The sequence below is a fragment of the Aureobasidium subglaciale genome (genome assembly GCF_000721755.1).
Source record: "Aureobasidium subglaciale EXF-2481 unplaced genomic scaffold scaffold_20, whole genome shotgun sequence".
Taxonomy (NCBI): domain Eukaryota; kingdom Fungi; phylum Ascomycota; class Dothideomycetes; order Dothideales; family Saccotheciaceae; genus Aureobasidium; species Aureobasidium subglaciale.
Window position 1 is genome coordinate 185,239 of NW_013566975.1, and position 25,690 is coordinate 210,928.

A 25,690-nucleotide genomic window follows, 5' to 3' on the forward strand; every position below is an offset into this window, starting at 1 on the left:
GCTGCCACCGCACACATCCCTATCTCTCCGAACGCCTGCTCACCAATGATGCGTTCGACACCATTTGCTTCATCTGACAACTCAACTCAACGGTCCGATCGGTCTTTCCGAACATGGTGTTTGGTAGATGAGGCAGAGTCAGGCACCTTACAAAGATAGCAAGGAGAGGAGACGGGGTGAAGTGAGCGGTATGATGCAATGTGGGGTACCAAGAGACGAAGGATCAGTAACCTCGTCTCTTGCTGCCCTTCATGCAACTACCAGTTTGGGAAACTATCAGCGAGCTGCATGACAGCAACTCGTACCGTAGCCTAACATGATATCGCAATCACCCTAATCATAAGTCACATATCAACCAAAACAAAGGTCCAAAACAGATGAAATTTTATCATATCCATTGAAGAGATGTCAAGCTCAGGTCTGCCATACTCAAGGCTAGACCGTACATCATATGACGTGCACAGCCTTACAGAAGCGCCATGTCTTTAGTGGTCTCTCACACAGCGGCAGTTGGGCCGGTAGCTTTGCGAAATAGAGTTGGGAGACTTCTTAGCACCAGACTATGTCCATTTCCCTGGGAGACGGTTGGGAGCAGTTTGATTATTTCCCCGAAAGAGGCCTCGAATGTTTTGGTTATTTCCAGCGCAGTTCTGTCCCATGACTTGACATCATCTAGCCTTGTGTAGAAAGTGCTGTCACCCAGGTATGGCTGGTTCGTCAAAAGCTCTCCGATGACCACAGTTCGCGATTTCTCCTTGGTCTCAAGTGATCTTGATAGAAAGGATCCGGTCCTCGTGTAGGCGTCAAGCAGCGTGATTTCAGTGCAGAGGAGAAGCGGGTAGGTACCTGCTAAGTCTTGGTGGTGACTCGACCATAACCTAGTTTCACTGCTGCTCAAGCAAACATCATGAGAGCACTCAGAGGCGAGTGCTTTTCCAACGTTTAGCTACAGTCTTTATCCATTCTCTCAGTTCCCAGGCCCGCCAGCTAAACTCTTGATGGCAAGACACATCCTTCTATGACGCTCACCCCTCCCATATCAGCACGGCCGTAATGCAATAAGTGTAAGGGCACCATAGCAGTTACTGATCTCGACACAATTCTCGATGCTAGAGAATGGCATCCTACACTACGCGGATAGTATTATACCCCTCCAGGGGTGGGGGATCGGGATTCCGCCCACAGTTTTTGATCCTCCAGCGTGGAGTCACCCTCTCAGTCGGTATCTGCCGACCGTCATGCCTATGACCAACATTGATTGGCTCCCAATCCCCTACTACCATCTTAGATCCATGCAACATAGCTTGGAGGCGGAAGTCACGAAAAATCACTTCAAGAACGGCAGCCACGTGCGAGGTGAACGAAGCTTTTTCGTACAATACATCGTACCCTTGGGCCTGGCGATAGCAGGATCGACGATGCTTCCCATGATCTTTGACGATGCATCATTGTGTATGAGGAACGAGATAACTGTGTCACCAGGCTCGAGCACAATTCCCCATCTCCCGATTACGTTGATATGACCTCGACTACCAGATCACTCTCGAGCTTTGTGGCATAACCGACGTAGTACCACATTCAGACCCATTCGCCCTGAAGACAGAAATCTATTCACGTCTTGAAAGTACACGTCATACTTTACAGCTGAAGACGACATGAGATGAGTCGGAACCTTCTAACCGGATCTCCATAGTTCACTCATCTCACGTGGAAGACGGCAAGGTTGAAGGGACAAGCAAGAAGCTTTAGGATTGAACCCCGCCAGAGTTGATGGAGCGGATCCGGCAGCTTGCCATTCGCTGTCGGTCGTCATGTGCTACATCTGACCTAAGTTGTGGACATGCAGTGGTCTCGGAATCTACAACATCCGTTCCGGCGCTTCCAAACTGTTTAGAATCCTTCTCCTTGACTTCGGAGAGCTGTATACCAAAAACGAGTGGCTGAGGCATGCAGAGGTTCGGATTGAGGGACGTGGTCGGCTATCATATCCTTATGTCATTCTGCCCGTCAAAGAGTTTATACCCAAACCCTAAGTGCCGGCTAACGCTTCCGCAAAGCAAGACTGCCTCGATGTAGAATATGGTCACAATCGAACAACCATAGTTTTGCTTCAGATAGATGACTGTCAGTCTATCAACTGTTCCCTTGTCTTGATTCGAAATTGTACCGTCCGCTTTGCATGACGTGCTTGTTTTCTTCTTCGACATGCTGTAAACCACTAGGGTAGACAATCGCCCGTTCAGGTTCCGCGGGAGAACTGGTTCGATGGTAGCTGGACAACCTTCCTTCTTCCTCATCGTAGACTTGTTGCCTCACTTCGCGTTCTGGAAGGAAGTCGACGTTTGGGTCTGTGCCAGTCATATCGGGCATCGATCACGCATGCTCTTCAGCTATCGTAGAACATCAATGCTGACGCCATGAACTGACCGCCATCGGACCTCGCGAACTGCTGCGGAGCTGGAGACCAACCTCGATGAACCGACGTCTGCGCACGGTACCAACATTCACGAACCATCGTTACTTTTGAGGCATCGCGTTTGCGAACGCATCTTTCTGCATTGTTGATCAAGTGGAGCTGACAGTCTTGGGAGAGTAATCGATATGCTGGAGCATTACTGAGCACGTCCTTGACATCGGGAAATAAATGGTAACGTTTTTCTGCTTCTGCATACCCGATCACCTCTTGCCAGAAAGAGGTGGATTCCTGAAAGCGGTATATCTTCCGAATGTTCTCGACGCCGTCACCCTTAGTATGCCTCAAAGCCAAGACAAAGAAATAGGAAGTAATGGAGAGGCATGGTATTATGCCGGATTAAAGCAGCTTCGACGGAGTCTATGAGACGGCCAATCTCAGTGGAATCTCTCTCGTTTCTAGAAGTATGGTACCCGGACCCAGCTAGGTGCGTGACATACTCTAGTGCAGAGAGACATCCCATTCCCATCTCCTTGCACGAGAGCCACTGCTCGCTTCGATCAAATGTCAAGTCTTTCAAAAAAAATTCGCTTCGGCACGAAAAATTCATGTTGAGGAACCAATTCCCTGATTCAGAATCGAAAGCCGACACACCAGCCCAGCGTCATACAGTTCACGAGAAACTCCTTGCAAACGTTTCCTGTCAACGTCGTGGTCTTCGTACTCAGCCAACTCTAATGTAAAGCGTGACACCGTGAAGACGACATCAGCTATGGCTTGGAGAATGTGAAGACCGACCAGGGGAACGAAGTGGCTGGCAGTTCCCGAGCATGGCGTCAACAGGACTGACCACTTGGCCGCTGGGCGATAAAAAGTGCTGGAAAGGATAAAAAAAAAAAAAGCCATGGCCGTCGTGTTTTTGAATGTGCGATAGTGGCTTGACAGATACCAGCTGAAAGCTTGGCGAAGTCGTTGGTTGACAGCAAAAGCCTGTTGGTCAGACAGGGGAAATAAAGAAGCCTCTTTTTCATCTCAAGCTGCCGTTCCTGTTACTAAACAGAGACGAAAAGGCATGGACCTTTTCACTGTTTCTGTTTGAGCCGTCGGAAGCGCCTTGTGTGACTTCCGGGGCGTCGTCCGCGATCGTTATGGTAGATTGGTTGGCATCGTCAGACTGCGGAGTGATGCGCTTACGCTTGTTCCGTGATGAGGTGGTCGGCTGCTGCTGAAAAGCTGTCATAGCTTTCTCCTGCGCAGACCACTTTGCCAGAATGGCGCCTTCAGACGGGTTGTCCAGGTTGTGGTAGGAAGCATGGTGGCCGCAGCCGTCGCACTCAAATGAGGTAGCGGCCTGTAGGGGACACGTGTGTTGGTATGAACAAAGGAAGAGGAAATGGTGTAATTTGTGGCGAGGAAGCCAGAAACACGACCTACCTTGACTGGGTGTAGCATGAAGCGAAGGCATGGGCACTTGTTGGAAATCATTCCGTTTTTGTGGTTGCATGAGCCGCGTGGAGGGGTGTAGTTCATAGAACTCCAGACATTGTTGACAGGTACTTGCATGGTAGACATATTGATGAGCTTGACCAGCACAATCTTGAATGATTGGGAGTTGTGTAGATTAATGTCGTGGGCTCATGTGTAAGATCAAGGCGTGTTGCGACTTCCTAGTCTTCGTAAGACAAGATCAGATGATAAGATAAGATGGACGCAACGCCAAGGAGTGATATAGGTGTCTGGGGTTCAAGCTGCCTTTGGATTCGAGACAGCTTTGCGCTGTCAACCATCCCGTCGCATCTGATACATTGATCAAGCCGTCAAGATGCCGAAATATAAGTTACCCTCTTACCGAACTACTAGACTCTTGCTAACGTTCACCTACTCTTCTGTAGGTTCCGAATCCATGCCTCGACAGCGAACGAACGAAGACTCATGTGAACCTAGGCGATTACTGCGATGTATACCTCACCCACGACAGTATGAGTGTGAGAAAGGCCCATAACAGCGGTCGTAATCATCTACGAAATGTCGTCGACTACTACCAACGTACGCGATACGAAGCGACCCTCTACCGAGACTTGCAACTGACAGGCTGGGACAGAAATCGGACACGAGAAGGCGCAATCAGTCATCGATAGTATCACGTCATCATATGCTGCCGAAGGACAAGCAAGCGCAAATCCCATGTTGCCTGGTGGAACGCACGCTGGTGTAGCAGCCATGCCTTTCGGCTTCCCTCCTGGCATGGCCCCACCTCCATTCGGTGCTCCTGGTGCTCCTCCGATGGGCGCAGGTCGTGGTATGCCGCCATTCCCATTCCCTCCCAACGGAATGCCGCCTTTCCCACCTAACGGCATGCCATTCCCTCCTCCGACACCTGGCGCGGCTGGATCACCACCTCAAGGCATGCCCTTCCCACCTCCTGGCGGTATGCCCTTCCCCCCACCAGCTGGTATGGGATTCCCACCTATGGGTGGCCCTAGCCCTGGGCCTGGCTCAGGCCTGCCTCCACCTGGCATGCCCATGTCGCACGACCCAAGACGCCAATAGGGTGGCCATCGGGATCAGTTCGCACGCAATCCGTACACACAGGAGCAAGCGCTACCCATGCACTACCAAACACAGCAAAACCCGACCATGCCCTACCCACCACAGCAATAGGCAGCTAGCGGAGGATTAATTGAGCCGCCGGCACGAGGTAGCAAAAGGCAGCGGAGCCCTGATGTGCAAGGGCAGAGGCAAGACACGGGAGAAGGAGGACAAGAAAAACGAAGACGTTGATCATGCTTGGGCTGGCGTTTGAACATGGATGAAATTCTACAGGCGTATTCGGAGTCGAGCGAGGCAAGAGGAAAGGAATATGCATCAGCACAAGATATCACTCGAGGTTCTATAGAAACCAACGCGCTCCATTGAAGCAGCGTAACAGATCATTCTTCGTTATTGTCCACATTCTTATGCTATTGAACTCGATTGTGGTTATGCGAACACTGTCTGCGTCAAGTTGACATTTAGTTCCAATAGAGTAAGTATCAGGACATCTCATGGCCAGCTTGGAGGGGAAACGGTCTCAATGGTGGTGACGTAGAATTCAGCCCACTAAACATGGACCTTTCACATGCGAACATGCAAACATAACCCACAGAGGTCAACAACCGTCGCCATGGGTCTAATCGAGGCAGTCTACATATTCAACGAGCGCAAGTACAGTAAACCCCCTCCACCCTCGTCGTCGCATTCGTCTCGCTGACCCTGTCAAAGCAATGCCATCGTAACCCATACATTTACTGCGCGCCCTCCACCTGCTACCACCGTCCTACCATTGTACCTTGCCCACTCGGAACCCAGGCCATCATGCATCTACCTGACAGGGACGAATCCCCCGACGCTGCTGTTTTCTATGCTGCAGGACGGCCTGCTGTTCCTGAGTCCTTGCTCGACCGACACTGAACCGCTGGTCGTCCTCGAATTCCTACATCGCGTCGCAGATGCGCTTGAAGAGTTCCTTGGTGCGCCAATATTGGCTAGCAAGATTGAGGCCAACTACGATGTCATAGCACAGGTCCTGGGCGAGATGTGCGATGGAGGCTTGATTGGCGGTACCGAAGCAAATGCGCTTAGAGATGTCGTCGACACTCCCTCTTGGATGGGTAAACTGCTTGGAGGTGTAGGCTTGCCTGGGTATGTCACGGAGGCGATAGTGTGTCTCTTGAACATGGCTGACACAATACTGACAGCACTTCTGCCGGACTCAATGCTGGACCGACACCATTCTCTGGCATGGGAAGCGGTGGTAGTGGTAGCGGTAGCCTCGCGCCCACGTTATCAACAGCTGGCTCCCAGATCCCCTGGCGCCGCTCGAATGTTCGCCATACGAGTAATGAGATGTATGTCGATATTGTAGAGACTCTGTCCGTCACCTACGCTCCCTCTGGACGTCCCTTGGCCGCCTTTGCCAATGGCAGCATTGCCTTTACCAGCAAGGTCTCTGGTGTCCCTGATTTGCTCTTGAGCTTGAGAGCTGGTAGCGGACCTGGTGCTGAGAAGGTGAAGCGTACAATGGAGCGTCCCGTGTTCCACCCATGTGTACGATTGGCACGCTGGAGAGACCACGCAGAACTCAGTTTCGTGCCGCCAGACGGTCGCTTCGTGCTCGCAGGCTACGATGTCGATCTACTCGATCCTTCAGCATCTCCTCTGTCTGCAAAAGCTCAAGACCTTAATCTTCCCGCTTCGATAGAGATTCGCACCGGACTGGGCGCCACGGGCTCAGACTTTGAAGTTCGTCTGACGATCAGCCATCGTTTCAACAGTGGCAATGGTTCGACCGGCACATCTTCCCTCTTAGGACCAGGCTCCGCAGCAGCAACCAGTCTATCAAATAACCTAGGCTCCCGCCCGTCCACTCTCCGCGGCAACTCCAACGAAGCAAAAGCACCACTTCTCGAGGATCTCACGGTCAGCATCCCCATCACCTCCTCCGTCCGCAACATCAGCGACCTCCGCGCCACAAAAGGTGAAGCCCACTGGAGTCCAGGCGACACAGCCGTAGAATGGAAGATTTCGGCAAAGGAAGCAGCCAGTATCAGTAGCGCAGGTTGCCTGCTTCGCTGCTCTCTAGTCGGCGAGACCGAGGACGAGGAAGTGGCTTCTTCCCTTTCCAACGGCATGCAAACCAGTACCTACGACTACGATGACGACGAAGCAAAAGACTATCAAAGCGATTCAAAGACCAAGACCAACGATACAGATGACACAGCCAGAGATAAGAAGAGAAGCAGACAAAACGCTGTTCTCATGCCTGGATCTGCGAGCTTGAGTTTTGGCGTCAAAGGGTGGTTGGCTAGTGGATTGAAGGTTGATAGTCTGGTCATTGACACCAAGAGGAGTAAAGGTCTTGGAGAAGGTGTGAGACCGTACAAAGGTGTCAAGTATTTGACCGTGTCGAGGAAGGGTATTGAAGTTAGATGCTAGTACTTCTCTGTTCTTCCAATCAGGTCCTCAGAGGACATGACTGCCATCTTCGAGAATGAGTGAGTTTTGGGGTGGGTCAGATTAGCAGAGCGCGTCCAATCAATTCTGCAGGTCTACTAAAAGCTGGGATATCACATAGTCTGCATATGTCATTCACAGAATGTCCACCTTGCAAACTCGCCCTAGACACGGATCAGGAAGAGCGAACAAAGCTATCGAGCAGCGACTGCAAGAAGTACTTGATCCATCTCTGATCTGATCTGATGTCCACAGAATAAAACTAGTGACATGCTGAAAGGAGCAGGAATGAGAAAGGACATGGTTTTGCAGCAAGAGGGATTGTTGAGAAAGTAGCAGAAAAGGTCGGAAGTGTCACAGGGTAATTTGCAAGACTTACTTGCCTTCCAGACTCAGGTTTACTGTCGCCGACGAGGACTGTAAGCTAGACTTGCACACACCAACACCGCTCAATGAACATTACCAATCACGCTCACTCACACACACACTCCCTCAAAAGCACATACAATGTACAAAAAAGATGCATATTCCATGTACGATTTGATCTCAAAAGAAACCTCTCTCATCCTCTAGAGACGTTCCCATTCTCTGTCTCTCTCGTGCTCGTGCTGATTTGTCTATCATTCTCTTTCCCCTCCAGTCTCCATTTGGTATATCAAAAAAAGGGTGTTTGTATGGATGCTTGGGTCTGAAAGATGCTTTGTATTTATGCGAATGAGAGTCCTTTTAAACCTGGCCGAGAGAAGCGGCACGCTCGTCTTCGAGCTTGGCGTAGAACAGATCGCGGCGGCGGACGGCGGGGACGTGGAAGCCTGTTTGGTGGAAATGTTGTGTTAGTTTTTATGGTTCTTTGGTTTCTGTCTTTCTGTCTGCCTTTTGTATGTGTGGGACGAGGCGTAGGTTGAGATATAGGTGAGGTGGTATTGGTTCGTCGATCGTTTCGTTGGGTTGTGATATGACTCGATGTTAAATGAGTCGGAGTGGAATGGTCGACTGTTGGCTTTATTCGAGCAGATGGCGGTGTATTCGGTTGTCGAGTGGAGGTAGGAAGTAAAGAGGAAGAGGCCGTCCTAGAAGTAGGAGATGTGTTTACGTACCGTACCACCAGAGGTAACCGGCCGAGGTACCGAGACCTATTTATTGAAAGTTAGCCAAACTGATCCTTACCATACATACTCGCAGATCTACGAGACAAACTTACCAAAGGCGACGGAAAGGTCGAGGACGAGACCTCTACGGAGCATCTACAACGCCCAAGTCAGTAACTTTGATCCAGGCTTCTTCGGAGTCGTGACATGTCGCGCGCGCAAAAGTGGGGATCGCGCCGGCCGGTCGGAGACTCAATTGGGCAGACGTACACCAGTGATGGGCTTGATAGGCATTGTGAAGCTTGTTGGTGGGGTTGATTATAGAGTGGAGAGGTTGCGCGGGCGGGCGTACGTGCAATTCGAGGCCATCGGTATGCGCATGAGGTGACGTTCGGATAAATCCGCGACTGCCAAGCCCGTGGTCAGCTCTGGGTGAATTGTTTTCTATTTATTCTTTTATTGTGCTCCTGCCTCACATGCTCATATTGTATCGATGGAAGTGATTGGTTTGAAGGTATACCGCCATGTCTGGTGGTATTTCATATACAGATATAAGTTTTCTTTTCTGCTTGATGCAACAGAAAGCAAGCCCTGTCCGCCTATCTTACAACAACACCTCACGCCTCTCGCGTGACATGTCAAAAAAGGGCATATACAAAGTCAAGACCCCCAACAAAGGGCCTGACCGAATTGGAAACTAAACATGCGGGTCCCATTCTCCTTAGAACACCTGTGAAAATGCAAATGCTTTGCGACTTTTCCCAATCCTCCTAGAACGCACACAGCAAGAAGAAGACAAGCTTCTAAACGGCCTTTCCCCAAGTCGACTTTCTGGTCTGCCTGTCCTCGCGCGCTTCTGTCTTGGTGCGTCCCCACTTCTCCTTGATCTTCTCGAGCTGCAACTGTCTCTCGTCCTTGATCTGCGGTGCTGAGCAGCACAAGCTGACGAAGAACTGGCTGCACTCGAACTTTTCGGCCAATCGTACTCTGGTCCACTGGCGCGGGTCTTCTGCTCTGAGTCGTCTGATCTCTTCAATGTCGGCTTGCTTGAGGTGGTACTTCTTCTCATAGATTGGTCGCACTGCTGGAGGCAATGATGTGTTTTCGGAGGTGGAGGCGGTAGATTTGAGGAGAGTGTGTAGGCGGCGTCGCGGGTCGTCCTTGGGCAGGAACTTCAGAGGCGTGTGATAGACATTCGGCGCAGAAGAAGGAGGGTTGTAAATGATGTGATCTTGCGAGCCGGTGTTTTTAGTGAACGAGTTGTCGGGCTGGACGAGCAACATCTTTTTTGTGCGGCGGTAGGACGAGACGTGGCGGCATTGCTGCTGCTGGAGCGAGCGTAGGCACTGCTGGCCGTTGTTTTGCAGCGAGTGCGATATCCTTAATGTCGTATGCATTGTGTGTATATGTGGGGAGGGAACGAGGGTGGTGGTGGTGCTCTGGATGAGAGAGCAGCGAATTCGACATGGAAAGTTGCTCCGACCAGAGCACAGACCCCGACCCCATTCGACTCTCGACTCTCGACAGCCACCCGTTTATTAGATATCACACGCATGCAAGAACGACAAACGGAATAGAAAGTGTACAAATTGGACTCGGCGAGTATAGAATGACATGAGCCACGACTCGCGGGCCGCGCCATCGCCTTGTCCATGCCCTCTGATGGCGCCGTATGTATAGAATGAAGCCAAAGTGCAAAAGAGGAAACCGCTCGTATCGAATAGCACAGAAAACGCCTGTCGTATGCCACATCAATCCCTCGTATTCCTTCCCCGTCCACTATTCTACTTCATGACGCGGTCGTAGGAGATGCCCTTGACGCTGCCTCCAGCCATGCTAGATCGCACATTGCGCTTGAAGCCATCGCGGTCGCGTGCCAGGTCCTCGGCTGCCTCCTTGTTCAGCGGGTCGCTAGCGTTGGGCTCGAGGAAGAGGAACTGGAGTCCAACAATGACTGCGTTCAGGTTGAGCACTGGCTTCCAGTCCTCGCGCAGGATGTTCAAGCACACGTTGCCGTCGAGATCAATGTTCGGGTGATAGATCTTTTGTGTGCACTTGACCTTTGGCGGCTCGTGTGGGAAGTTCTGGCTGATGTTGAATGTGAAGATGAAGGTGCCGTTCTTGTACATGCCCTCGTCGGGTGAGATGGTCAGGCTGAACTGGAGGATGTTGTCGGGATCGGGGAAGGTCGTTGTCATGGTGCTACCAAGTGACAGCTCCGAGAGATCTGTGACAAGGGCTGTCAGTATCCATCTTGTGGTCTTCGTCCATACCTACTCACCCTTCTGCACACGCAGCTGTGCTGCCGTGACCTTCTTCTTCTTTGCGCCACCGGACGCTGCGGCTTGGTCCTTTTGCTGCTGTTGTTTCTGTCGCCATCAGTCAGCAGCGTCTCTCTGACAGATTCCCAGTATCAATAGTACCATAGACCAAATCTTCAACATCTTGATTGCGTGCTTGAGTGTGACTAGACCGCCGAGGTCGTTGTAGGTGACGGTGTGCTGTAGCGAGAGTGGTGCTGGTCGGGTCTGCACAGGCCGGACTCGAAGAGAGGATGATGCACCGGATGTGGATGCGAAAGAGATTCGGTCCGTGTCGTGTGTTAGTAGTACTGCTTGCGAATTGCAAGACAAACCACCGTCACATCCAAGTCTCGACGGAGCCCCACGTCTCACCGCCTTCGCTCCGTCATCGCGCGCCGTCTCGAGTCTTGACCTTTCCAATCACCTCTAACTGACCCTTCTTCGATGCGTTCGTGGAATGTTTATCCAAAACAGAGGGAATATTGGGTATCTCATTGCTATCTCTCTTGTATCAGACCCGCACACCAGGCCTCAATCCCATCTCGTAAGTCATCACGGACAAGTCGAGTTTGATAGTGGTATGACCCTGCTTCAGTCTGTTCCACTTGGTTCACGTCTAAGCTCATGATTAAACCACCTGAAATATGGTTTGAGAGCTATCTAGAGCTATAACAAGCCGATGATCTTTCGGATATGGTGAGGATATATTGTTGTGGAGATTGGTGTGGATCTTTGTTCTACTTGTTAAGCTTCAGGTTTCAGACATCGTCAAGTACCGCGGACAACCTCGCTGTCTTCACCCTCACAACCACAAAATTACATGCAACATAGCCGCATCGTCAATTATCTGCATCGTCACAAAGCTATCAGGTTGAAAGCGTGATGAGGTTCGGTCTCGATCGCTTAGGCGACAAGAATACGATTTATTATCACATCCAAAGGATAGCAATATCCCTTCTATTGTCCATCTACTGCTGCTGAGCACTAGCAACCTGAACTACCATCTTCATCCTCATAGCGCTGTTTGCCAGCATCTTGACTGCCTTCTCCTCTTCCGCCTCTTTCAGACCAACCAACTTCCTGCCGCCGGATCTCGCCTTGACTTCTCTGGCTTTGATACCTTCGTCCAGCTTTTTCTTTAGACTGTCATTAACAATCAGTGCAGAGTGTCTGAACAACAATCTCAACAGGGCTTCCACCAGTAAGCTAACCCTTGCGTTCTCCACGTAATTGGTGTAGTTGGCAGGGTAAGGTAGGAAGTGTTTCTCGAACTCGATCTGTGTCATGGTGTCGGCGTGGTAGGTTGGCGCTTCCGAAGAGATAATCGGGCGAAGAAGATTCTGGCATAGTGACGCATGCGAATGAGGTTCCAGCCAGGGGCTCGATGGCGTTACGAACAGAGTGAAGATGTCCAGAGGTAGCGGACGGATGAACTCTGTCACCAGGTCGAAGCAATCTTCAGCCTCCATGAATGCATGTTGATAATGGAATGATGTCTGTGTGAGCTGAAGAATGTCAGAAGCTGTCATCATTACAAGGCAAAGGAGTGGTGACTTACTAGAGCAATTAGACGCTGGCGTAGTTGAATAGCTTGGAAGCCTCCATAGTCAGAAGACACACTAGATTCGCCTTCTTCATCAGCATCTGGTGTCGCTGAAGAGGGTCGTGCTCTTCTACGTGAGTGACGCCCCGAGGTCGTTGCCTTCGGTGTTGGGGGCAAGTCTTCTTCTTCTTCCTCAGACTCGTCCATATCCATGTAGTCACCATACTCTTCATTTTCAAAGTCAATCTTCTTCCTCGGCACCAACTCTTCCTGCTTCTTTTCTTTGGGAGGCTTAGTCTCGTTCTTCCAGATCTCATGAAACTCGTCCAAGTCCTTCTTGCAACCATTGGCAAGGATTGCTCTCATGACTCTTCGCTTACCGGCTCTACCGTCACCTACAGTGAGACAGTATTGTGCAATCAAACTTTCCGACAACAGTGTATTGGCTGCAGCTTCTTTGCCATCTTTCTTGAGGGGTTCCGCCATGGATGCTCTCTCTTGAAGATCATCCTCCAGTGCATCAAGCATGAACTCAAGCCAAGGTCTCCACCTCTCCCAGCGTTTGGGATATTGACATGAACAGTTGAAGGCCCAGCCGACCACTGCCCAGAAGTCCTCGGCTAGATTCCAGATTGCGCCTTTGTTGGCTAGATCTATCTGAAATTTGCCATCGTCGTCACCGTCGATGGTAACATCTCCTGTGCGTCGTTGTCTATCTCGCGGGTCCAGCTTACCGAGATACTTGAAAGCTGATGCGAAGTTGGCATTGGCAGCACCGATGATAGAGTTGACATGCTTGAGCAGGAATAGTGCATCGTTGGCAATCTTGACGCTTTCCGGTTCCCTGGATCGATTGGTCCAGCTGGGATGCACAGCTAACGTAGCAACAACTGCAAGTACTTGAGGAGAAGAAACATAGGCTGGAAGAGTCCGTCCATCGACAGTGCCATCAGTACCGGCGATCAATGTGTTCATCAGTAAAGAGATCGCTTGTGAAACTAAAGAATGTTAGATAGCTTCTTGCCGAGCAGCGCCTTCAACAACATACAGAGCTGCTCCTCGATGTAAACATTGATGATGTCCTGAAGCTCGTATGGTAACGTCCCCACAGGCCGATACTTCTTGAGCTTCTTTGCTGATTGTGATGTCTCTGTCATTTGAGAGCTTGGTATCGGCACACCGACTTGTGAGGATGGCGGCAAGCCCATTCCTTCATCAGACCGTTCAACCGACGGTCGTATCTTTCTCGCAGGCATGTTTATCTATGCTTTGCTGAACCTAAATATTGGTGATTCAGAAGTTCTTGGGCAGACGCGTTTCGAAGCAACACGGAAGACGCGTCCGTGATTGATGTCAGGGTCACCTTCGGCAAGCTTCGGCCAGCAAGCGTCACCGCTTGGTGGATCCATCCAGTGGGAGGTCTCCGTGGATACGTCGACGTCCTTTCCTTTGACAAACCAATATATTCTTATCGGCACGAGACCTACGTGGCTGGATCACGGGCCTTTGTGCTGGAAATCGATTTTGCGGCCTACTCCTACAACATCCTTTGCATCTCTCGAGCATTTCACTAAGCGTTTCTGCTTTGCATCGAATACCTATCATTAAATCATAATACTGCCATCATGATGGCGTCTTTCTACTCACGTCTGGCGAACGTGAATAAACACAACCTACGAACACTACGAGCACAACCTCTCAACGAACTTTCGGGAGCTCTGGGAGATTTGGGCACTCTACTTCCTCTGCTTATTGCTCTCACCTTGACGGACAGCATATCGCTATCTGCTACTTTGGTCTTCTCTGGAATCGCGAATATAGCAACTGGAGCCGCATTTGGTATACCGCTTCCTGTGCAACCTATGAAAGCCATCGCGGCTATCGCCATCAGCCAGTCGTATACGAAGACCGAGAATATTTCTGCAGGCCTGTTTGTAGGAGGTGTCGTGACACTCTTGAGTCTCTCAGGTCTGTTGAAGTGGTTCGGCCGGGTAGTACCCATACCGGTTGTCAGAGGTATCCAGATGGGAGCTGGTCTCGCTCTGGTCATCTCAGCAGGTGGAGGTCTGCTAAAGCCGCTCGGATGGATTAGTCCGAGCTGGTCAGACAACTGGCTGTGGGCGATGGCTGCATTTGTCTTTCTCCTCTTATCATCCTTGGTTTCTCGAGTGCCTTATGCTCTGCTTGTCTTTCTTCTCGGCCTCACGCTTGGAGGCATTCAGCTCGCAAGTTCGCACTCACCACAAGAACGTTCTGGTTTCCACACCTGGCACCCGCGCACCTACATACCGTCGCCTTCGGACTTCTACAAAGGCGCCTTTGAAGCTGGTCTCCCGCAATTACCTCTCACGACATTGAATAGCATTTTGGCTGTCACATCACTCTCAGCATCACTATTCCCTTCTTACCCTCCCACACCATCCAACACTGAGATCGGTCTATCAGTTGGCATCGCGAACCTTGTTGGTTGCTGGTTCGGCGCCATGCCCGTATGTCACGGTAGCGGAGGTCTAGCAGGCCAATACAGATTCGGTGCCCGCAGCGGCGCCAGCATAATAATCCTCGGCCTAGTAAAGCTCATCCTTGGCCTCACAGCTGGAGAATCCATCATCCCTCTCCTCCAACGCTTTCCAAAAAGCTTACTCGGAGTCATGGTCCTAGCAGCCGGTGTCGAACTAGCAAAAGTAGGACAATCCCTCGATGATGTGCGAGATCTGTGGGAAGAGACGGAACAGGAGAATGAGGATGCTGCAGATAAGAGACGCAAGCTCAATGAGCAGGAGAAAAGGAATCGCTGGGCGGTCATGCTGGTCACAGTGGCAGGTTGTTTGGCGTTCAAGAACGATGCTGTTGGTTTCATTGCTGGTATGGTTTGGCATTGGGGACTCAAGGCTTCAGAGTGGGTTCAGCAGAGACAGGAGAGAGGCCAAAGACGACTGACGCGATTCTTTACTACACGCGAGTACCAGGAAGGTGAAGATGCACCTCTCTTGCAAAGTCGTGATGCAGTTGAGGGTCGGATTGCATAGTTTACTGAGCATTGAGAATAGCTTATGACTGCCGAGCATCGGAAACAGCCTATGACTGAAGAGTATAAATCAAACTATCGGAGTATTCAAGGAGATCAAGCAACTGAAGATGTGAGAATTTGTGCAAACAGACTGCCACGTGAGTCACAATACGCTGATGCAAGAAAATGAAAAGCAAAATAAAGACATTATGATTGTTCGCCGGTTTGCTAGCTACCATGATTCCGTCTCATCTCACGATAAACACAACTAGAAAAGAAAGGGGAAGCAGTCACTACATGCTTCAGATCTTCTCTTCGTTGATAGAGTAAGCCTTGTAGCCCTGCTTGACAATGTCTTTCAATCTCTTGTCCATGACGTTTCTGCCCTCAAGGGTTCTCCAGACCTCATGGGGTGCTTTGTTGACCACATCCCAGCTGATCAAGTTCTCAGTAAGCTTGGTCAGGTCGCGTTGCTTGCGCTCCCACTCGCTGTCACGGCGGTTGCTGATACCACTGCTGATGATGACAAGAGGAACATTGGGAGTCTGGATGGTACGGGCGCTGGCGACCTCGTTCTTGGTCAGAGACTCGGCAATAAGGTTCTCCTGGAGCTGAGCCTTGATGTATTTGCCACCCTGGTAAGCCGAACGTCCATAGACGCGATCTTCACGAGTACGTCCGTTGAAGATGGCACCGAAGTTGCGCTGAAGGCCAAGAGGCGAAATGATACCCCAGCCCCACAGAACGAAGCCTCTGTAGGCGCCACCAATACGGTAAAGCAAGTCCTCGTGAAGAGGGTCGATCATCATGATACCGGAGATGTTGCGAACGTGACGAGCGGAGAAGATGCGTGAGACAATAGAGCCGTAGCCAGCAGAGACCAGAATGAAGGGACCCTCCTCACCAGCGACCGCCAGGGCCTCGGACAATGCATCGGCGGACATACCAGCACTGTGAGGGCTAGGGGCGCTGTCAGACCAAGCATAGCCAGGACGGTCCCAGTAGCAGTAGCGGTCAATTGTGCCATTCTTCCAAGCAGCGTAGGCCCAGTGCTCGAAGTCGTACTCCGAAGGTACTTCGCCAGCCTCGAGGAGGAGAGTGGGGTTAGCAACGCCGTGAGAGCTGTAGGTGACGTTGCCCATACAAGCGAGGTGAACCTGATATTTATCACCATCGACGTAGTAGCGCTCGCCATCCATTTCCAGAGTGGCATCACGGGCACGCAAGACAAGAGTTGCGGTCATGAGGACGGCGATGATGGCGTAGACGACAAGGATCAGAGTAGCCAAGGTGACGGCCAGCCATTCGCGGAGTGTTCTGCGTGTCTCAGCACGACCAGTAAGACGCTCTTCCTCTTCACGCTTGCCCCAAGCCACGACTCTATCAGTGATGACACACCAAAGACCAATGAGTGTGGCCCAGGCAATCGAGGCGATACCTGGCCAGCCCTCCTCAACTCTCAGGCGAGGAAGGGCAAGGATCATGATCAAGTCGATAGCCAGAATACCAGTGATGATACCCATGGTGATGCGCATAGCCTTGGAAGGAGCGGCGAAGAAGAGGATGGCCACCAAGAGATTACCAGCCGTCAAGGTGGTGTAGGAGAAGTCGAAGAAACCAGAGCCTCTCGTGTGCAGACCAGGAGGAGAGACAAATATGCTCACAAAGAGCAGAACCCACCAGATGAAGTTGATGAGGAAGAAGAGGACCGTAAGGTATCTAAGGAAGCGGACGGTCCAGAGGTTGTAGGGTGAGACCTGCGAATGTCAGTATTGTGACCTGGTAAAGATAGGTAGAGGATGCTTACAGCTGGATCATCGGGGTCGAGGTAGCCATCTGAGTGAGGAGGACGAGGCTGAGCAGGCAAGAGTCTTGTTCTCTCGTCTGCTTCACGCTCTCTTCGCTCATAAGAGCGCCTGGACGGAGGGCGTCTGGTATCCTCAGCCGAGCCTCTGGGAGTGGTAGAGCCATCGTCGGGCTGCTCATCGTCGTTCTTTGAACCCCATAGGGAAACCATTATGATATAGATGCGACAGGTACCTGGTACTTGTCGGCTGAGCTTATTGTATGAGCAAAAGGAAGGACGAGGGAAGGTGAAGATCTTGTAGGGAAACACTTGATCGAAGCTCCAGGCAGCGCAGCGGGAATTGATCGACCCAGCCACGATGACGCTGGAAACCCCGCGAACGGCAAACACGATCAACGGGAAGTCTCATACGGAACGCATGTGATAATCATACCCAGCGCATGGCTAAATCGCGTTGCCCACTGATGGTCAAACCCTCGAGTATACTGGACGATGCTGTCCGGATTGGGTCTGCTCAAAGCTCCTTGTATGATTGATATCACTCGAAGATAGTCTGCGATCATCTCCGTCTCGGATGTCGATACAAAACTGTTATCATGCATGGCGATAGCCAAGATCTAGGCCGTGCGCCCCTTAGCAAAGAGCGTCCGTTTGGAAACCAAGTTCTGACGAACTTGGAAAACCACGTCTGTGCTCACTAGAGGCGGGGGCTTTGTCGATCGTCTGAACCTTATGACGAGCGCAGTCGCCAAGGGCGGAATCCCGAAGCCTCGCAGAAAAGCGGACTGCCAAGCACCGACTGGATGTTCGCCGCTGGCCTGCTGAAGCTCTGGATTACAGGAACATTTCTATCGAGGCAGCACACGCGTAGGGAGTTATCCATCTACGTCTGTCGCCCGCCACTCCCAACACAAACACCACAATAACGTCAACATGGCCGAAAATGACGATGCAAAGCGCCTCAACCAGTACAAGTACGCGGCCATGTCCAACCTGGTTCTCCAGGCGGACCGTCGATTCATCACGCGCCGAGGTGATGATAGTACTGGTGATCCTGAGTCACTTGCTGGCCGCATCAACTTGAACGATATGGGCTCGCGCAATGCCCGCGAATCTGCCCCTGCTCAGTCCGCAGCACAGGACGCCCAAAGGAAGCGCAAGAGAACAGAACCCGCGCAAAGTGCTCGCGCCTCTGGCATTCTATCACAAGCAGACCTCAACATCGAAGGTCTACGATACCGTCCCCGCACACCTGCCACCCAGGCGACCTACACATTGATCAACACATTAGTGGCGCAAAAGATGGGAGGCGATTATGGTCTTCACATCACCGCCAGCGCTACCGACAGCATTTTAGAGTACCTGAAAGACCAAGATCTGAAAGATTTTGATAAGAAGAGGGAGATTGACGACATCGTTGGCGTAAACCTGTCCTCGAAGGAGTTCAACGAGCTTGTCAACTTGGGCAAGAAGATCACGGATTACGACGCACAGGACGAGGATGAGAACATGGGGGACGCAGATGATGCCGGTGAAGGCGACGATATTGATGACCGCCAAGGCGTCGCCGTCGACTTTGGCGACGAGGACGAGGAAGAAGGACAAAATTACGAGGTCCGCGATGGAGAGGGAGAGTCAGATGAGGAAGACGCTACCGAGGATCCGGAGAACATAGTTGAAACTGGCGCTGAAGCTGCCGAAGAGATGGCCGGCGATGGAGATGATGAGGACCTTGTTTTCTCCGCTCCGACTGCCAGTCGTTCTGCAAAGGCCGACCAAGACGACATAATACCCGCTCACGAAATCGATGCTTTCTGGCTCCAACGACAAATCGGTCAACTCTACGAAGACGCACATATTCAACAGGACAAAACATCACAAGCACTAGATATGATGTCTGGCCTGAATGAGGATGGCGAGGAGAAGCAACTGCGAGATGTCGAGAACGATTTGATGGAGCTGTTCGATTACGAGCATCCCGAGCTGGTCTCGAAGCTGGTCAAGAACAGAGATAAGGTTGTATGGGCAACGAGGTGGAGAAGAGCCGGCGAGGATGAACCTGCTCGTGTGGCCGTGGAACGTGAAATGGTTCAGGCTGGACACGGAAGCATCCTCAAGGAGCTCAAAACTCGCCAGCAAGGTGCCGAAGGACAAGCTCAGAACAAGATGCAATTCGACCTCATGGATCTGGACACAGCGAGTGGAAAAGCTGCCGCTGCTGAAGAAAAGAAAGAGGGTCTCGTTGGCGGCCTACAACCAAGCAGGAACATCAACCTGGAGAACCTTGTCTTCGACCAAGGAAACCATCTCATGACTAACCCTAGCGTCAAGTTACCACAAGGATCCACTAAGCGCACTTTCAAGGGATATGATGAAATTCATGTACCAGCACCTAAGCGCAAGCGCGAGGACTTCGAAACCCCCAACCTTCCTACAACCGAGTTGCCCGAATGGGCTCGCATTGGATTTGGAAGTTCCAAGGAGCTCAACCGTATTCAGACACGCTGCTTCCCAACCGCGTTCAAGGACGATGGTAATATGCTGATTTGCGCACCCACCGGATCTGGTAAAACGAACGTGGCTATGCTCGCGATGCTGCGCGAGATTGGCAAGCACCGTGATCCCCAGACTGGCGAGATTGATTTGGACGCTTTCAAGATCATCTTCATTGCTCCCCTCAAAGCCTTGGTTCAGGAACAGGTCGGAAACTTTGGTGCACGTCTCGCACCATACGGCATCAAGGTCTCGGAGCTGACGGGTGATCGTCAACTCACCAAGCAACAAATCGCCGAAACCCAGGTCATCGTGACAACCCCAGAGAAATGGGATGTTATCACACGCAAGGCCACCGACACCAGCTACACAAATCTTGTGCGCCTAATCTGTATTGATGAGATTCACTTGCTTCACGATGATCGTGGCCCGGTAATTGAGAGCATTGTGAGCAGACAGATTCGCAAGATCGAGCAGACTGGTGAGCCGGTTCGTCTCGTGGGACTCAGTGCCACTCTGCCTAACTACCGCGATGTCGCTGCTTTCTTGAGAGTCGACATGAACAAAGGTCTCTTCCATTTCGACGGCACTTACAGACCTTGTCCCTTGAAGCAGGAGTTCATTGGCGTCACTGAGAAGAAGGCGATCAAGCAGCTCAAGACCATGAACGACATCTGTTATAACAAGGTTCTTGAGCAAGTTGGTCAACAGCGCAACCAAATGCTAATCTTCGTGCACTCCCGCAAGGAGACCGCAAAGACAGCAAAGTATATTCGTGACAAGGCTCTCGAATCTGAGACCATTGGTCAAATCTTGAAGAGCGATGCAGCGAGCAGAGAGATTCTGACAGAGGAAGCTGAGAGTGTCACTAATGCAGATTTGAAGGACTTGCTTCCTTACGGTTTCGGTATCCATCACGCTGGTATGACTAGAGCGGACCGTAACTCTGTCGAAGAGCTGTTCGCTGCAGGAGATGTTCAAGTACTTGTGTGCACAGCCACCCTTGCCTGGGGTGTCAATTTACCAGCACATACAGTCATCATCAAGGGTACCCAAATCTATTCGCCAGAGAAGGGTAGCTGGGTTGAGTTATCTCCTCAGGACGTCCTCCAGATGCTTGGTCGCGCCGGTCGCCCACAATACGACACTTACGGTGAAGGTATCATCATCACTACTCAGCAAGAAATCCAGTACTACCTGTCATTGCTGAATCAGCAGCTGCCCATTGAGAGTCAGCTTGTCAGCAAGATGGCAGACAACCTCAATGCCGAAGTTGTGCTCGGCAATGTCCGTACTCGCGATGAGGGTGTCGAGTGGCTAGGCTACACATATCTGTTTGTGCGAATGTTGCGATCGCCCGCCCTCTACCAGGTTGGTGCCGACTACGAAGACGATGAAACTCTTGAACAGAAGCGAGTCGATTTGATCCATTCTGCTGCTCTATTGCTGGAGCAGGCGAATCTTGTCAAGTACGATAAACGTGCAGGCCGAATTGTGTCTACAGAGCTTGGTCGGATCGCGTCACACTACTACATCACTCACAAGTCGATGTTGACTTACAACCAGCAAATCCAGCCGTCGATCACACCTATCGAGCTGTTCCGTGTCTTCGCCCTCAGCGAAGAGTTCAAGTACATTCCCGTTCGTCAAGACGAGAAACTTGAGCTTGCGAAACTGCTTGGACGAGTACCGATTCCTGTCAAGGAGACTATTGATGAACCCAATTGCAAGATCAATGTTTTGCTTCAGGCGTACGTGTCTCGTCTCAAATTGGATGGCCTTGCTCTTATGGCCGACTTGGTTTACGTTACACAATCCGCCGGTCGTATCCTGAGAGCTATCTTCGAGATCGCTCTCAAGAAGGGTCTAGCCTCTGTTGTCAAGGATGCCTTGAACCTCTGCAAGATGGCCGAGAAGCGCATGTGGCCAACCATGTCACCTCTCAGACAGTTCCCAGAGTGTCCTGCGGATATTGTCCGTAAGGCCGAGCGTATTGACGTGCCGTGGTCGAGCTACTTTGACCTTGATCCTCCTCGCATGGGCGAGCTTCTCGGTCTCCCTAGGGCTGGTAGACAAGTCTGCGCCTTGGTCCAGAAATTCCCTCGTTTGGAAATTCAGGCCCAAGTTCAGCCCATGACACGCACTATGCTCCGTGTTGAGCTTACGATCTCACCCAAATTCGAATGGGATGAAGCACTTCACGGCAAGTCCGAGAGCTTCTGGATTCTTGTAGAAGACTGTGACGGAGAAGAGATCTTGTTCCATGATCAGTTTGTTCTGCGTAAGGAGTACGCCGAGGCCGATATGAATGAGCATCTGGTCGAGTTCACCGTGCCCATCACCGAGCCCATGCCTCCCAACTACTTCATCACTATCCTGTCCGACAGATGGATGCACTCCGAAGCTCGTCTTGCCGTGTCTTTTCAGAAGCTCATCCTCCCTGAGAAGTTCCCTCCTCACACCCCAATCTTGGATCTCCAGCCTCTTCCCATCGCTGCCCTCAAGCGTGAAGAGTTTGTCAACCTCTACCCTGACTGGGAGCGTTTCAACAAGATTCAGACCCAGACGTTCAACGCCTTGTACACCTCCGATGATAATGTGCTCGTTGGCTCGTCTACTGGCAGTGGCAAGACCGTCTGTGCCGAGTTTGCTCTTCTTCGTCACTGGAGTCAAGGAGAAGGTAAGGCAGTCTACATTGCACCTTTCCAAGAAGCGATTGATGCTCGCTACAAGGACTGGCAATCTCGCTTGACTGGCATTGCTGGTGGCAAGCAAATTGTCAAGTTGATTGGCGAGACTACTGCTGATCTCAAGTCACTCGGAGAGGGCGATCTTATCCTCGCCACCCCTCAGCAGTGGGACATGATGTCTCGTATGTGGCAACGCAGAAAGAACGTCCAGGCCGTGACACTCGTTGTGGCAGACGATCTTCACATGATTGGAGGCCACAATGGCTACATTTACGAGACTGTGGTCTCTCGAAGCCACGCAATCAGTAAGCAACTCGAGAATGGTCTTCGTATCGTTGGTTTGAGCGCTTCGCTCTCCAATGCTCGCGACGTTGGTGAATGGTTTGGAGCTAGCAAGCACACCATCTTCAACTTCAGCCCCCAGCACCGCCAGATCCCTCTCGAGCTCCACATCCAGCCATTCACCATCCCTCATTTCCCATCTCTCATGTTGGCTATGGTCAAGCCTGTCTACCAGTCTATCACACAGCTTGCTGCCGGTCAACCTGCTATGGTCTTTGTTCCCAACCGCAAACAGGTGCGAGCAACTGCCATAGACTTACTAGCAACGTGTGTCGCCGATGAGCAGGAAGATCGCTTCCTCAATGCCAACATCGAAGATATCTCCTCTGTCTTGGAGAAGATAAACGAACGTGCTCTCGCCGAGTCTCTGTCGCACGGAATCGGATACTTCCACGAGGCCCTCAGTCCGTTCGATAAGCGTGCCGTGGAGCACTTCTTCAAGGCTGGCGCTATCCAGGTCATGCTCGTGTCAAGAGACTGCGCTTGGGAGGTCCAGACTCCTGCTCACATGGTGATTGTGATGGGCACCCAATTCTTCGAGGGACGTGAGCATCGCTACATCGATTACCCAATCAGTGAGATCTTGCAAATGCTCGGCAAGGCTGGTAGACCCATGGAAGACAAGAAGGCACGAGGTGTGTTGATGTGTCCTGCTGTCAAGAGAGACTACTACAAGAAGTTCTTGACCGAGGCCCTTCCCGTTGAGAGTCAGTTGCAAGCCTTCTTGCATGACGTCTTCGTCACCGAAATCAGCACAAAGACGATCGAGGACACTCAAGATGCAATCAACTGGTTCACCTACACATACTTCTACCGTCGTCTAATGGCCAACCCCAGCTTCTATGGTCTTACCGACACGACTCAAGATGCATTCAACTACCATCTCTCCGAGCTCATCGAATCTACTCTCAAGGATTTGACTGATGCAAACATCATTGAGGTTGATGAAGAGGACGATGGTTCGATCACCCCTCTTAATGCTGCCATGATTGCTGGCTACTACAACATTTCCTTCATCACCATGCAGACCTTCCTGCTGTCACTGAAGAAGACTACCAAGCTGAAGGGTATACTGGAGATTGTCACTGCAGCCACCGAATTCGAAGACATTCAATGTCGCCGTCACGAGGAGCGTATTCTGTCCCGCATTTATGACCGCGTGCCCGTCAAGCTTGCGGAAGTCAACTTTGAGTCGCCTCACTTCAAGGCTTTCATCTTGTTGCAGGCACACTTCTCGCGCATGCAACTACCAGTCGATCTTGCCAAGGATCAAGAGCTGATCCTCAAGAAGGTCTTGGTCTTGCTGAGCGCTTGTGTAGATGTACTGTCTTCGGAGGCCCATCTTAACGCCATGAGCGCCATGGAGATGAGCCAGATGGTTGTGCAGTCAATGTGGGACCGCGATTCACCTCTCAAGCAGATTCCTCACTTTGAGCCTGAGGTCATCGAAGCTGCCAACAGCAATGGCGTCAACGACATCTTCGAGTTCATGGATGCTATGGATCCTTCCGAGAACCCCAACTACGAGAAGTTGGTCAAGTCAATGGGTCTCAGCAACCAACAGCTGGGCGACGCTGCTCGTTTCACCAATGAGCGCTACCCCAACGTTGAACTCAACTTCGAGCTCGAAGATGCCGAGAACGTTGTCGCTGGCGAACCTAGCTTCATCAATGTCAGCATTGAGCGTGATGTTGACGAAGATCAAGAGCCTAACCTTACTGTTCACGCTCCCTTCTACCCTGCGCAGAAGACCGAGAACTGGTGGCTCGTTGTTGGCGAGGAGAGCACGAAGAATCTGCTCAGCATCAAGAAGGTCACTATTGGTCGTGAGCTCAAGGTTCGCTTGGACTTCACCGTGCCCACAGCTGGCAAGCATGACTTGACTTTGTTCTTGATGAGCGACTCGTACGTTGGTGTGGATCAGGCACCCACCTTCAGCGTAGAGGCAGCCGAGGGTGAGGAAGAAGACGAGGATGAAGAGATGGAGGAATGAGTCGTTTGGTACAAAGCGAAAGGTGTTTTACTTGGCCGCTGCGGGGTCTCGAAGGAAATGTGATAAAGTTGGAAAAAAGTAGAGTTCGTTCATAATCCCTGAATTTCAAAGCGCTGTGTACATTATTGCAACTCATGCTCCTCTCGGTCACACCATGGTTGGTCTTCGTGCAAGAATGATGGTTCGTGCTTTCCCCTCAATGACAAGCAGCGCTCTTGGTCACAGTGGAGTTGCCAAATGCCAAATATCCTACGAAAGCACCCACACCGACAGCCAACATGATCCAGCCGTTATATGTCATGAAAAGCAACCTGTCATATCATGAGCATACCAGACTGAGACCAGGACAGCAAAGGAATGTATAACTTACATGATGAAGAATGAATAAAAGACCTGAACGGCGTAAAAAGCAGCCTTGATAGTCTTTGTTTTCGCATACACATTGGCAGCATTACGTCCTGATGCGAGCAATGAGCTTCCTTCCCCATCATCTTTTTGTCACATCATGCCATTTTAGCACTTGTCTGCGAATGGGAGAAAATCGGATCGGACATGACAAGAACAGAAAAGGCATGACTAGGCAAAGTGGAGAGAGAGAGATGACGTTTTTAACTTACTCGGCATATCATCAATGTCTTTCTGAACTTTGGCTTCATAGCGACGGGAGGCTTCGCGGATGAGTTCGTAGCCGGCTGTTAGGAGTATGACGCCTAGGAGGGACCAGATGAGGGACATTGTGGAGGTGACGCGCCAGGACTTGAAGACGATGCAGAGGTTGTTTGTGTCCCATGTGAAGAGCATCTGTTTGCAATTAATCATGGTCAGTCACATTTCCACAGACTATTCATGTCATGAGCTAGGAGGGATGATGTTTCCTTACGTTCATGTTGCACATGTTTCCGTGGTCCATGCCTCCGTGGTCCATACCGCCGTGGCCCATGTCACCGTGATTCATGTGTGAGTGATCCATCATGTAGAATAAATCTTGCGGGCCTCGGATTACTTATAGAACAAGA

The 25,690-nt window shown here is 51.2% G+C and overlaps 11 protein-coding genes across 11 annotated transcripts; 4 read left to right on the forward strand and 7 right to left on the reverse strand.

Moving 5' to 3' along the window:
• Positions 1-3,440: 3,440 nt before the first annotated feature.
• On the reverse strand, positions 3,441-3,985 carry AUEXF2481DRAFT_7414 (uncharacterized protein; the record flags this gene model as incomplete). The annotated part of the gene is made up of 2 exons (XM_013485640.1): positions 3,441-3,764; positions 3,848-3,985. The coding sequence occupies 2 exons, from the start codon at positions 3,983-3,985 to the stop codon at positions 3,441-3,443; spliced, it is 462 nt and encodes a 153-aa protein (XP_013341094.1).
• Positions 3,986-4,179: 194 nt separating this feature from the next.
• Positions 4,180-5,335, forward strand: AUEXF2481DRAFT_82070 (uncharacterized protein). The gene is made up of 4 exons (XM_013485767.1): positions 4,180-4,245; positions 4,296-4,301; positions 4,358-4,459; positions 4,515-5,335. The coding sequence occupies exons 1-4, from the start codon at positions 4,236-4,238 to the stop codon at positions 4,961-4,963; spliced, it is 567 nt and encodes a 188-aa protein (XP_013341221.1). The 5' UTR covers positions 4,180-4,235; the 3' UTR covers positions 4,964-5,335.
• A 241-nt stretch (positions 5,336-5,576) lies between these two features.
• AUEXF2481DRAFT_7416 (uncharacterized protein) lies at positions 5,577-7,387 on the forward strand (the record flags this gene model as incomplete). Its single annotated transcript, XM_013485641.1, has 3 exons — positions 5,577-5,617; positions 5,675-6,094; positions 6,151-7,387. 3 exons carry the CDS (start codon positions 5,577-5,579, stop codon positions 7,385-7,387), a joined length of 1,698 nt encoding a protein of 565 aa, XP_013341095.1.
• Positions 7,388-8,131: 744 nt separating this feature from the next.
• Positions 8,132-8,787, reverse strand: AUEXF2481DRAFT_7417 (uncharacterized protein; the record flags this gene model as incomplete). The annotated part of the gene is made up of 4 exons (XM_013485642.1): positions 8,132-8,217; positions 8,503-8,538; positions 8,607-8,649; positions 8,764-8,787. 4 exons carry the CDS (start codon positions 8,785-8,787, stop codon positions 8,132-8,134), a joined length of 189 nt encoding a protein of 62 aa, XP_013341096.1.
• A 509-nt stretch (positions 8,788-9,296) lies between these two features.
• AUEXF2481DRAFT_31923 (uncharacterized protein) lies at positions 9,297-9,776 on the reverse strand (the record flags this gene model as incomplete). Its single annotated transcript, XM_013485676.1, has 1 exon — positions 9,297-9,776. One exon carries the CDS (start codon positions 9,774-9,776, stop codon positions 9,297-9,299), a length of 480 nt encoding a protein of 159 aa, XP_013341130.1.
• Positions 9,777-10,277: 501 nt separating this feature from the next.
• On the reverse strand, positions 10,278-10,937 carry AUEXF2481DRAFT_68410 (uncharacterized protein; the record flags this gene model as incomplete). The annotated part of the gene is made up of 3 exons (XM_013485761.1): positions 10,278-10,720; positions 10,775-10,844; positions 10,917-10,937. The coding sequence occupies 3 exons, from the start codon at positions 10,935-10,937 to the stop codon at positions 10,278-10,280; spliced, it is 534 nt and encodes a 177-aa protein (XP_013341215.1).
• Positions 10,938-11,764: 827 nt separating this feature from the next.
• Positions 11,765-13,595, reverse strand: AUEXF2481DRAFT_31925 (uncharacterized protein; the record flags this gene model as incomplete). Its single annotated transcript, XM_013485677.1, has 3 exons — positions 11,765-12,301; positions 12,355-13,337; positions 13,388-13,595. The coding sequence occupies 3 exons, from the start codon at positions 13,593-13,595 to the stop codon at positions 11,765-11,767; spliced, it is 1,728 nt and encodes a 575-aa protein (XP_013341131.1).
• A 216-nt stretch (positions 13,596-13,811) lies between these two features.
• Positions 13,812-15,472, forward strand: AUEXF2481DRAFT_42779 (uncharacterized protein). The gene has a single exon (XM_013485711.1). The coding sequence runs from the start codon at positions 13,968-13,970 to the stop codon at positions 15,366-15,368; it is 1,401 nt and encodes a 466-aa protein (XP_013341165.1). The 5' UTR covers positions 13,812-13,967; the 3' UTR covers positions 15,369-15,472.
• Positions 15,473-15,651: 179 nt separating this feature from the next.
• Positions 15,652-17,366, reverse strand: AUEXF2481DRAFT_31927 (uncharacterized protein; the record flags this gene model as incomplete). The annotated part of the gene is made up of 2 exons (XM_013485678.1): positions 15,652-17,106; positions 17,157-17,366. The coding sequence occupies 2 exons, from the start codon at positions 17,364-17,366 to the stop codon at positions 15,652-15,654; spliced, it is 1,665 nt and encodes a 554-aa protein (XP_013341132.1).
• Positions 17,367-18,137: 771 nt separating this feature from the next.
• On the forward strand, positions 18,138-25,166 carry AUEXF2481DRAFT_42781 (uncharacterized protein; the record flags this gene model as incomplete). The annotated part of the gene is made up of 2 exons (XM_013485712.1): positions 18,138-24,987; positions 25,047-25,166. The coding sequence occupies one exon, from the start codon at positions 18,141-18,143 to the stop codon at positions 24,672-24,674; it is 6,534 nt and encodes a 2,177-aa protein (XP_013341166.1). The 3' UTR covers positions 24,675-24,987; positions 25,047-25,166.
• Positions 24,871-25,629, reverse strand: AUEXF2481DRAFT_7424 (uncharacterized protein; the record flags this gene model as incomplete). The annotated part of the gene is made up of 4 exons (XM_013485643.1): positions 24,871-24,985; positions 25,045-25,132; positions 25,292-25,475; positions 25,555-25,629. The coding sequence occupies 4 exons, from the start codon at positions 25,627-25,629 to the stop codon at positions 24,871-24,873; spliced, it is 462 nt and encodes a 153-aa protein (XP_013341097.1).
• Positions 25,630-25,690: the final 61 nt, after the last annotated feature.